The following is a 12,974-nucleotide window of genomic DNA, read 5'->3' as shown; positions in this document are numbered from 1 at the left end:
TTCCATCCTCTCACTTTGTCTCTGTGTGTCTTTAGTTCTGAAGTGCATCTTTTGTAAGCAGCCTAGAGATGGGTCTTGCGTTTTTATCCATTCAGCCACCCTATGTCTTTTGATTGGAGCATTTAGTTCATTGACATTTTTTTTTTTACATCTTTATTGGAGTGTAATTGCTTTACAATGGTGTGTTAGTTTCTGCTTTATAACAAAGTGAATCGGTTATACATATACATATGTTCCCATATCTCTTTCCTCTTGCATCTCCCTCCCTCCCACCCTCCCTATCCCATCCCTCCAGGTGGTCACAAAGCACCGAGCTGATCTCCCTGTGCTATGCGGCTGCTTCCCACATAGCAGGAAGTTTGGTAGTGTATATATGTCCATGCCTCTCTCTCACTTTGTCACAGCTTACCCTTCCCCCTCCTCATATCCTCAAGTCCATTCTCTAGTAGGTCTGTGTCTTTATTCCTGTCTTACCCCTAGGTTCTTCATGACATTTTTTTTCCTTAAATTAATTGTTGATAGTTATGTACTTATTGCCATTTTGTTACTTGTTTTCTGGTTGTTTTTGTAGGTCTTTCCTGTTCTTTTCTTCTTCTTTTAGTTTCTTTTTCTTCCTTTGTGGTTTGATGATTTTCTTTACTAGTATGCTTATGTTCCTTTCCTCTCCATTTTTGTGTATCTGTTGTAGGTTTTTGATTTGTGGTTACCATGGAATTCCTATATTATGACCTATAACTACATCTACTTGTTTTAAATGGTAGTAATTTAAATTCACACCCATTCAAAATATCTACCTTTTTACTCCCCTCCTCCACATAGATTCTTACCTTTTATTATAGCCTTTTCTTTCCACTTACAGAAGACCCTTTAACATTTCTTTTAGGGTAGGTTTAGTATTGATGAGCTCTATTAGTTTTTTGCTTGTCTGAGAAGTTCTTTATCTCCCCTTCAATTCTAAATGATAATCCTGCTGGATAGAGTATCCTAGGTTGCAGATTTTTCTCTTTTAGCACTTTGAATATATCATGTCACTCTCTCTGGCCTGCAGAGTCTCTGCAGAGACATCGGCTGATAGCCTTATGGGTATTCCTTTGTAAATGACTCTTTGTTTTTTTCTTGCTGCCTTCAGAATTCTCTCTTTAATTTTTACCAGTTTCATTATGATTTATCTTGATGTGGGTCTGTTTTGGTTCATCTTGTTTAGAACTTTCTTTGCTTCCTGTACTTGGATATTTGCTTCCTTCTTCAGGTTCCAGAAGTTTTCAGTCATAATTTCTTCAAATACATTTCACAACCTTTCTCTCTCTTCTCCTTCTGAAACCCCTATAATGGGAATGTTGGTACACTTGATGTTATCCCAGAGATCTCTTAAACTATTCTCATTTTTTAAAGTTTGGTTTTCTTTTTACTGCATTGATTGGGTGATTTCCATTATTCCATCTTCCAGATCACGTATGCATTCTTCTTTATCACTTAGTTGCTATTCATTCCTTCTAGTGTGTGTTTTTTTTTAAGACAAGCTTTTATTCATCATCTTTTAAATTAATTAATTAATTAATTTTTATTTATTTATTTTTGGCTGTGTTGGGTCTTTGTTGCTGCATGCGGGCTTTCTCTAGTTGTGGTGAGTGGGGGCTACTCTTAGTTGCGGTGCACAGTCTTCTCATTGCAGTGGCTTCTCGTTGTGGAGCACAGGCTCTAGGCACACAGGCTTCAGTAGTTGTGGCACGTGGGCTCAGTAGTTGTGGCTTGTGGGCTCTAGAGCGCAGGCTCAGTAGTTGTGGCGCACAGGCTTAGTTGCTCCACAGCATGTGGGATCTTCCCAGACCAGGGCTCGAACCCATGTCCCCTGCACTGGCAGGCAAATTCTTAACCACTGAGCCACCAGGGAAGTACCCCTTCTAGGGTGTTTTTGATGTCAGTTATTGTATTCTTCAGTTCTGACTGGTTCTTTTTTATATTTTCTAGTTCCTTGTTAAAATTCTCACTCTGCTTATCTATTCTTTCCCTAATTCAGCTCGCATTCTTATTACTAATGCTTTGAATTTTTTAGCTTATAAATTATTTCTGTTTTATTATTTTTACCAGGGTTTTTTTCTTGCTCTTTCAACTGAGATGCATTCCTGTCTCTTTTCATTTTGCTTAACTTTCTCTGTCTCTGTGAATTTAGGTGAAACAGTTACCTACAGCAATCTTTAATGGGTGGGCTTCTGTACAAGTGTCCCTATATAGTCTGCATGTGCCCAGTGCTTTTGGTGGGAGAGCTAGATTTGACGTGAACAGAAGTCATTTGTTTACTCAGGGTGTGCTGCCAGCTGTCAACTTGGTAGGAGGTAGGGTTGGAGATGGAGGGGGTAGGGCCATAGCCAGGTGTGAGGCAGGACTTCCTCTCTGCTCAGTGGCCATCACTGCCCTATTGGGGCAGGGTCATCTCCCAAGTTGCTGGAGCAGAAACCCTAGGTTCAGCAATCAAATCTTGTAGTATTTTATTTATTTATTTATTTATTTATTTATGGCTGTGTTGGGTCTTTGTTGCTGTGTGCGGGCTTTCTCTAGTTGCAGTGAGCGGGGGCTACAGTTTGTTGCCGTGTGCGGGCTTCTCATTGTCGTGGCTTCTCTTGTGGTGGAGCACGGGCTCTAGGTGCACAGGCTTCAGTAGTTGTGGCACGTGGGCTCAGTAGTTGTGGCTTGCAGGCTCTAGAGTGCAGGCTCAGTAGTTGTGGCACACAGGCTTAGTTGCTCCACGGCATGTGGGATATTCCCGGACCAGGGCTCGAACCTGTGTCCCCTGCATTGGCAGGTGGATTCTTAACCACTTTGCCACAAGGGAAGCCCTCTTGTAGTACTTTAAAAAGATGACTTATCATAACCAAATGGGTTAATTGTACAAATTCAAGTTTAGTACAATATCAGAAAACTAACCAATGCATTTTACCATTTTAACAGAAAATGTCAGAAAAATGCTTTTATAGGTGCAGGAAAAGTACTGTTTGATAACATTCAACATGCATTCATGCTATAAACTCTAAGTAAGCTGAGATCAGAAGGGAATTTTGGTAACTTAATAAAGGTTATCTTCGATAAACATATACTAAAGGTGAGACTTGAGAAGCTTTACCCTTAAAATAAAGAAAAAGACAGTGATTCCTTTATCACCACTATTATTTAGCAATGCAGAGAAGATCCTAGCCCAGAGCTTATTAAACTAGGCTATGACCCACCACCCCTAGGGACATTTGGAAACCTGGGTGGTGTTTTTATATGTAATAATGATGAGACAAATGGGTTGGGTTTGGGGGAGGTAGGCTGGCATGGATACTAAACATCCTGCCCTGCATGGGGCAGTTTCATCCAACAATTAATTGTTTGCCCAATATGACAGTAATAGCATCCTGATAGAGAAATAATTGAGTCAGTGTAGTAAGATAAGAGAAGAATTAGGTATGAGGATTAGAAAGAAAAAGCAAAACTATATTTGCAGACAATGTACTCATATAGAAAAATGAAATAAGTTATCAGAACTAAGAACCTCAGTTTAATAAGGTATCCTATTATGAAACCAACATACAAATATCAGTAATTTTTGTATGTATGAGCAATATGTAATTAGAAATATTATTGAGGGCTTCCCTGGTGGTGCAGTGGTTGAGAGTCCGCCTGCCGATGCAGGGGACACGGGTTCGTGCCCTGGTCCGGGAGGATCCCACATGCTGCGGAGCGGCTGGGCCCATGAGCCATGGCCGCTGAGCCTGCGCATCCAAAGCCTGTGCTCCGCAACGGGAGAGGCCACAACAGTGAGAGGCCCGTGTACCGCAAAAAAAAAAAAAAGAAAGAAAGAAATATTATTGGGAAATCATATTTTTAATAGCAACAAATAACAAAGTCCCAGGAAAGCACTTAATAAAACATGCACAAGGCATTTATGGAGAAAAATATAAATTGTTCCTTAAGCACAAAGATTTGACCAAAAAAAAAGGAACATTGTGTTTATAAATGGGAAGACTCATGCTTGAATAGGTATTATTTCTCTCACAAGTATTTTATATCTTCAAGCAATTCTAATCCAAATCTCTACTTGCAGTGTAACCATGTATGTAAATCAGCATCTTTTCTCTTCCCAGAAATTATATAAAAGCAACAAGCACAACTCTAAAAGAACAACTCCCAAGAACAAATTCCATTCTCAGTGAAACTCACATATATATGAGTCTTTGAACCACTAAATACTTGTAAGGACTGTGAAAAGCAGCTGAGACTAGGTAGCATGGACTGTGGAAGAGGGTCAGGAGAATCTCAGAAAGCTTGAGAAAAAATATGCTTTGTGGAGGCAAATTTGGCAATATTCAGAAATATTTTAAATGATTGTATTTTGTGATTAGTTGCTAGGCTCTAGATCCTTCTAAGGTTCCTAGAGAAATTCATACATGGGCATAATGAGACCAGTATTAGACGTTTGTTGCAGCATTATTATGTGTAATCAAAAAATTAGAACCAGGGCTTCCCTGGTGGCGCAGTGGTTGAGAGTCCGCCTGCCGATGCAGGGGACACGGGTTCATGTCCTGGTCCAGGAAGATCCCACATGCCGCGGAGCGGCTGGGCCCGTGAGCCATGGCCGCTGAGCCTGCGCGTCCGGAGCCTGTGCTCCGCAGCAGGAGAGGCCGCAACAGTAAGAGGCCCGCGTACCACAAAAAAAAAAAAAAAAAAAAAAAAAAAAAATTAGAACCAATCTAAATGTCAATTTGAGCAGATAGCTTAAATTGTGGTAGAGTCCTACAATGGAAGAATGAAATTACATCTCTATATATCAGCGTGGCCAGATTCCCAAAACAAAGCTGAATAAAAAAAGCAAATAACAGAATATTTATAGTAAAATACCACATATGTAAATATTAAATTAAAAATAATACTATATTTTCTTTATGTATAGTTCTTTTTCCTAGCTTCATTTAGACATAATTGACATGTAACATTGTGTAAGTTTAAGATGTACTACATGATGATTTGGTACACATATATATTGCAAAATGATTACCACAATAAGTGTAGTTAACACATCTATCACCCCACATATTTACTGTGTGTGTGTGGGTGTGTGTGTGGGTGTGTGTGGTGAGAGCATTTAAGATTCAGTCTTAGCAACGTTCAAGTATACAATACAGTTTTGTTAAGTGTAGTCAGCATGCTGTACATTAGCTCTCCAGAATTTATTCATCTTATAACTGAAAGTTTGTACCCTTTGACCACTTTCACCCATTTCTCCCACCACTTTGCCCCTGGTAACCACCAGTGTACTCTCTGTTTCTATGAATTCAGTTTTTTAGATTCCAGATATAATGAGATTATACAGTATTTAACTGTTTCTGACTGACTTATTTTGCTTAGCATAATGCCCTCAAGTTTCATCCATGTTATCACAAATGGCAGGATTCTCTTCTTTTTTTGTGAATGAATATATATATATATCACTATATATATATATATATATATATATCGCCTTATATATATCACTTTATATATATATATATCGCCTTATATATATCACTTTATATATATATATATATCGCCTTATATATATCACTTTATTTATCCATTAATCTGCCGATAGACACTTCAGCTGTTTCCATGTCTTGACTATTGTAAATAATGCTGCAATGAACATGGGGTGCAGATACCTCTTTGATGTAGTGATTTCATTTCCTTCAGCTATATACCCAGAAGGGAAATTGCTAGATCATATGGTAGTTCTATTTTTAATTTTTTGAGGAACCTCTATGGAATTCTTATGGAACTATTTGCCATAATGACTGTACCAATTTACATTCCCCCCAACAGTGCACAAGGGTTTCCTTTTCTCCACGTCCTTGGCAGCACTTGTTATTGCTTGTCTTTTTTTTTTTTTTTTTTTTTGGGTAAGAAGTAGATTTATTAATATCCTTTGTAAAGAGGTTACAAGAAAATGGGGCTTGAAGAGGGTGGTCATGTCCCAGGTCTCGGGTGAGTTCCTGGGACAGGCCACCAAGTGAGGGTCCGTGGCTTCTCACAAGAAAGAATTAAACCATAGTAAAATGAAAGCAGAGATACACATTCCATAGACAGAATGCAGTCCATCTTGGAAGAGGAGAGCGTCCTCTCTCTTCTCTTTGATAATAGCCATTCTAACAGGCATGAGGTGATATCTCACTGTAGTTTTGATTTGCAATTCCCTGATGATTAGTGATGTTGAACACCTTTTCATGTACCTGTTAGCCATCTCTGTATCTTTTTTGGGAAAATGTCTATTCAGGTCTTTTGCCCATTTTAAAATCACATTGTTTTTTGTTTTGAGTAATATCTGTTCCTAATATATTTAGAATATAACCCCTTATCAGATATATGGTTTGCAAATGTTTTTGCCCAATTCATAGGTTGCTTTTTCATTTTGTTGATTGTTTCTTTTGCTGTGTAGAAGATTTTTGGTTTGATGTAGTCCAATTTGTTTATTTTTGTTTTTGTTGCTTGTGCTTTTGGTGTCATATCCAAAATATCATTGCCAAGACTAATATCAAGGAGCTTTTCCCTTATCTTTTCTTCTAAGCGTTTTACATTTAAGTCTTTAATCCATTTCAAGTTAATTTTTGTGAAAAATGTAAGATAAGGATCCAGTTTCATTCTTCTGCATGTGAATACCCAGTTTTCCTAGCACCACTTATTGAAGAGACTGTCTTTTCCCTATTGACTATTTTTGACTCCCTTGTCAAATATTAGTTGACTACGCATGCATGGGTTTACTTCTGGCTCTTTATTCTGTTCCATTGCTCTGTGTGTCTGTTTTTATGCCAGTACTATACTGTTCTGATTACTGTAGCTTTGTAATATAGTTTGAAATCAGGAAGTGTGTTTCTTACAATTTTGTTCTTTCTTAACATTGCTTTGGCTATATGGGTCTTTTATGGTTATGTATAAATTTTAGGATTGTTTTTTCTATTTCTGTGAAAAACACCACTAGAATCTTGATAGGGATGTATCTATGGATGGCTTTGCATAGTAGGAGCATTTTAAAAATATTAGTTCTTCCAATCCATGAACATGGGATATATATATATTTTTTACTTGTGTCTTCTTCAATTTTTTTCATCAATGTTTTAATAGTTTTCACCGTATAGATTTTTCACCTCCTTGGTTAAATTTACTCCTAAGAATTTTATTGTTTTTGATACTATTGTAAATGGAATAGTTTTATCTCTTTTATAGATATTGTTAGGGTGTATAAATACAACTGATTTTCATGTATTGATTTTGTATCCTGCAACTTTATTTATTTATTAGTTCTAACAGTTTTTTGATAGAGTCTTTAGAGTTTTCTCTACATAAGATCATGTCATCTGCAAATGGAGATGATTATACTTCTTCCTTTCTGATTTGCATGCCTTTTTCTTTCTTTTTTTTTTGCTTGATTTCTCTGGCTAGGGCTTCCAGTATTATGTAAATAGGAGTGGTGAGAGAGTGCACCATTTTCTTTTTCCTGATCTTAGAGGAAAGCTTTTAGCCTTTCACTGTTGAGTGTGATATTAGCTGTGGGCTCGTCTGTATAGTTCATGTTTGTGTTTATTAGAGAGGGAGTATAGTGTAATACATAAGACCATAAGGGTCAGATTGCCATTTGCAAATTCTGAGTTTCACCACATACTAACTATGACCTTTCTGCAAGTTATTTTGATATTTCTTTGTATTTCAAAATATGGATTTTTCCAATAGAGGACATTCCAAGGTGTGATTATTTCATAATCACCTAATATCTTCAAATACTTTCTAGCATCTTACATGTAACTAAAATGTCTTCTGGCTGAATTGTTAACAAGAGACAGTGCAGGGCAGATAATAAACCCTGAGGCACATCTGGAGATGTATCCTGATATCATTTCATCCTGTCATAACCCTTGAATTTAAAGAGGACAGGAACTGAAAGGGAGTAAATTAAATACTGGTAGGTACATGAGTTTGTCTGTGTGTTTCTAAAGTGTTCTGCTTCATCTTCCAGGTCGAGGTCTCCCGGCAGGACAAGCTGAGGTAGAGATGATAGAACGTGCCCGGGAGAAGCGTGCTTGGGAAGCCACTCTCCCCACTCTGAGTGACACCTCCCAGTTTGAGAAGAGGAGGAGGATGATGAATGCCATGGAGAGGAAGGAGTGGGCCTTCAGAGAGCAGGAGATCGAAAAGTAGGTTCTTAATCACCCAGATAATTGCTTCTGCACAGATGGGATTAATGTTAATACTTTTAACATATAGAGAGTTTACCCAAATGTATGGGTTTAAAAGCAATCCTTAATCTGTAGAGTTAGGAAATTGGGCTTCAGGAGCAATAGCTCTATAATTTTCTCTCCAATAATATAAAAATGTATAATGCCTTCTTTGTGTGTGTAGATCAGTGTGGAACCCAAATTTAAACAATTCCTCAAGGCATCTCTGATTCTTCTCTTCCCTTTTCTCTTTAGGGTCTTACCTAGAATCCCACTGATTTCTGAAAAATGTCTTTCAAACTGTCCTTTTCTGTTCATTCCCAGTGCCACGGTCCCTAGACTTTGGCCCTCTTCCTATCCATCCAACAGCCTCTTGGCTGACCCCATCTCTTTCCCCCTGGTACTGGATTCACCGTCAGTACACCTTGGGTTCTAGCTATAGCCAATGAGGCATTTTTCTGTTTAAAAGACAAACAGTGGAACTTTTCAATTAAGAGATGAGCTCATAGTACATAAGTAATAATATGCTAAGGTATTTCTCGTTGAATTTTCAGTCATTTTAACTGATGTATTTTCAGTAATGAGGTTGTCTCTGGAATATGTAGAAATGATGAGGACCAAAAAATTACAGCTCCCTAGCAAGAAGGAAAGGAAAGGAAGTTTGAGGGTGCCATTTGTTCCAGGCTGTGCTGAGGTACTTCATTGCTCACAGAAGTACTACCAAGCCCCTGACAGTGTGCTTACACGCAAGCAAGCTAGGGACCAATAGAGTTAGGGATTCAGTGTGGTTCCGAATTCAAAATATGTTTATCTTTTTGCAACACCTTCTGATTAACCCTGAATGCAGACTGTGATGTTTGGTTAAAAGCTTGCAATTTAATAGAAAATAGTGTTTGGGGAAGAGTAGGTGTCACATACTCAATCCTGTCTGCAGAAATTTAAATTTATTGCTGCAATTTGAAGAGGAATATTCTTGTCAGAAGGACATTAAGAATATTAAAAATGTATCTGGCCAGAATGAAGATATCACCTGAGAACATGAGTACTTTGGTTAAACTGAGGTTAATTTTAATAAATATATTTTGAGTCCCTCCTCAGGACTGGGAACAGGAAACTGCTTTACCCTGACAGAGCTCCTTATGGACCATTGGAACAGGGGGTGAGGGGTGGAAGGGGGGCAGGCGGGTGCGGATGGAGTGAAAGACCTTAAAACCAATAACTCACAGGCAGGATCTTCAGGTGATGTGCTGCTCTATACACAAAGAGCTAGGGGAACCCAGGCAGGAGAACAGTTAGTTCTGTTTGAGAACTAACAGATATTTAGTAGATATTTGGGAAAATTACTGAGATGAGGTAGCTTCTGAGCTGTATGTAGAAGGATGAGTAAAAAGCTATGAGGTAGATGATAATATTGATGATGATGGTGATGGAGATGATAATGATGATATTCATAAAGCATTCAACACTTACAGAGTGCTTATTTCATGCTTGAGCTAAGTTCTAAGCCAGTAGTGCTCAGAGTGTGGTCCACAGATGAGTAGCATCAGCACTTACCTGGGAACTTGTTAGAAATGCAAATTCTCAGGTTCCATCCCAGACCTACTGAATCAGGGGGCGGGGCACAGCAATTTGTGTCATAGCAAGTCCTCCAGGTTATCTGATGTATGCTCAAGTTTGAGAACTACTGTTCTAGCATGCTGTGTACATTCACTCATTTAACGTTCACAACAACCTTAGGGGATGGATACTATTATTATGTTAATTTTATGATTGAAGAGGCTGAGGTAAGTGATGAAGTTGAGAATTGAACCTAGGATTTCCAACTCTAGAAAGAAAGGGGACTGTTGGTGTGTGCTTATTTTTAAAAACGCCTACCTCCCTGTATTTACTTCTCACTGTTTCCCTACCCTCCCATGTATATTCACTTTGAGAACCTCCACCAGTATAACATGTTTGCTCTGTCTCTAGTCCTTTTTTTTTTTTTTTTTTTTTTTTGCGGTACGCAGGCCTCTCACTGCTGTGGCCTCTCCCGTCGCGGAGCACAGGCTCCGGACGCGCAGGCTCAGCGGCCATGGTCCACAGGCCCAGCTGCTCCGCGGCATGTGGGATCCTCCCAGACCGGGGCACGAACCCGTGTCCCCTGCATTGGCAGGCGGACTCTCAACCACTGCGCCACCAGGGAAGACCTGTCTCTAGTCCTTTTGAGTAGAATATTCAGCTCTCTCTGCTGAGGCCGCACTTCTCCCTTGTCAATGTGGCAAATCTCAACCCTTGTTTATCCTCAAGTGCTGAGTTAATGGCTCCTGAAGGAAGGCTTCCCCACCATCCCCCTCCTTCCCTTTGATCAACTGGGAATAGTGCTAGAAGAGGCGCTCTGCCATTTCTTCTCCCACAGGAGTCTTTTCATTCTTTTGGCCTGGTATGTATCTCCCTGTGTTGTAAATGTTGGTTTATATGTCTACTCCACTAGAACAGTGCTTCTTGAGACAACGTATTTTATCTTGTTCACCATTGTTTATTCCCTGCCTGGCATAAATATTTGACAAATGAATGACTGAATAAATTACTGTGTAAATTTTTAAGTAAGAGTAAAATATTCAAATCTCCATTTTAGAAAGGAAAATCTTGACCACTATGTGGAACAAAGATTGGAAGGGGGAAAGACTAGACTAACAACCAGAGTCCAAGTCAGGAGAGAGATGACAAAGACATGGGCTAGGGAACAGATGTAAGAAGTGTTTTAGAGAAGGAATCATTAGAGGAGGGAAGAAGGTTAAGAGAAGGGGTAGATTTCTGGGGGAATAGAATGAGTGAGGTTTTTTTGAGGTTGTCAGGGGATATAGCTGGAGATTCAAGTAGATAGAAGTTCTAGTTCAGAAATACCTGGTCTGAAGTACAAATTTTGAAGTCATATGTACACATAAGCAAGTAGTCCTGGGAGAACAAGGTGAAGGTGAAGGGAAGGGAAGCGAAGAATAATTATCTATATGTGTCAGCTGCTGGCATTTTCACATTCACCACTTAAGGCTGCATGCCACAACCTCATTTTCTCTCACTCCTCCTATTACTTAACCCTCCAGCAATACCAGTCGACCTGGAACTATGCACAAACATTCGCTGTTCACTTAGGCCCATCTGCCTGGAGAACCCTTTTTTACCCCATCTACCTAGCAAACTCTTTTTTGTCCTTCAGAACTACACCCATACATATTCCTCTTATACAGAGACTCACCATTGAGTTGCCACCCCAAACCCCCAATTCATTTGTCACACTTTTGCCAGAGTGGTCTTTTTAAGATATATGAATATGATACCAGCCCAAAGAGAAGCTTCTGTTTATGGCAAGTGTTCCCTTTCTCTGTAGTAGAGCACCCTATCTGAGAGATTGTAGACTTCTTTATGTTTTGTGATTTACTTGAAGACTGCAGGAGATTCGCCTGGAAGTTCTAAAAGAGCTGCTGAAGAAGCGTGATGAGAATCAAAATGAAGTAAACATGGCGTGCTTGAATGCCCAGTGGTCTAAACTGCAGGAGGTGAAGGAGGCAAAGTTGGCACAGATTCACCACACACACGTATCAGGTGATGGTGCAGTATGAACCATGAAAAGAATGGAAAAGTTGGCTCTGCTTTGGGTCTTTGACCAAACCTGATTTAACTGTGATATAATTCTTTTTTGGTCCTATTGTTAGTTAATAGATAAGGAACAGGAGATGAGTTATTTCTCAAAAGTAGAAGGGTGGAGGAAAATTCCTTACTAAGAAAATCAAGTAATTATGTTCTAACAGGTAGTCAAGTTATTGACATTATGGGGCGTGTGTGTGTTTGTGTGTGTAGGTGTTGGGTTCCCCATATTCATGGGCTGAGGCCCTGGATAGAGAGCCCTGTTTCTCAACTTTTTTTCATTGTTTCCACTAAAAAAGACATTCAGACATCTTTTTTCCAATTCATCCCCCTGCCATGAAATTTTAATACCACAGGTATACTGTATATCTGTTTATGTACTATAAATATATCTGTACTTTATACATAAAAAGAGGAGTCAGTGCAGGATTAAGAATAACTAAATAAAAAATTTAAATTAAGAAAATTTAACTTATTAGCATTTAGCTTTATTTGCTATATTTGCTGAGTGACTTTTAATATAATTAATTTACTTATAAAAATTGTAATGCATCGCTTATATATGCAAATTAGCAGTTTATACACATAATAGCAATGTAATCACATTAAAAATTATTCAAAATATTTTTCCTAGCAAAACAATTACAAAAAATTAAGTTAATCCCTTAAAAATTATTTTTAGTGAACTTTTAAACTTTTTCTTGATGTGAGAAAATAACCTTTAACTTAACTAGCTGCACCTATGCATTTAGATACTGTCAACATTTTTTCTTTTCAGTAGTTGACATAACTAGTGATGGGTTGACTTTCTTTTTTTTTTACTCCTCCTGTCCCTCTCTCTTGCCCTCTGGGATCACCTTCCCAAATAAACTACCTGTACGCATGCCTTTGTCTCAGGTTCTGCCTGTGGGGGAACCCAGGCTAAGGCACACCTCAAATGTCACTTCCTCAGGGGAGACCTTCAAGGACCCCCACCCCCAGATAAGTCAGGTCCCTGTTATCTGTTCTCACTGTTATATGCCCCTGAATTTTTGTGTGTGTGTGAGAAAATGACTTTTTACTTAACTAGGTGCTAGGTATGCATTTAGATATGGTCAACAGTTTTTTCTTTTCAGTACTAGATATAACCAATGATGG

General features: G+C 38.7%; 1 protein-coding gene across 7 annotated transcripts in view; it reads left to right on the top strand.

The window, feature by feature from the left end:
- CFAP91 (cilia and flagella associated protein 91) overlaps positions 1-12,974 on the top strand; it is a 154,653-nt gene that overhangs the window by 40,336 nt on the left and 101,343 nt on the right. For all 7 annotated transcript variants that reach the window (XM_033403302.2, XM_004278531.4, XM_033403299.2 and 4 more), the window contains 2 exons: positions 8,018-8,195; positions 11,638-11,795. In XM_033403302.2, the coding sequence (XP_033259193.1) occupies positions 8,018-8,195; positions 11,638-11,795 (336 nt within the window). The remainder of the gene's footprint in view (positions 1-8,017; positions 8,196-11,637; positions 11,796-12,974) is intronic.

This window comes from Orcinus orca, chromosome 5 (genome assembly GCF_937001465.1).
Source record: "Orcinus orca chromosome 5, mOrcOrc1.1, whole genome shotgun sequence".
NCBI lineage: Eukaryota > Metazoa > Chordata > Mammalia > Artiodactyla > Delphinidae > Orcinus > Orcinus orca.
The sequence above is the reverse complement of the archived record's forward strand: the minus strand, read 5'-3'. Positions and strand labels throughout refer to the sequence as shown.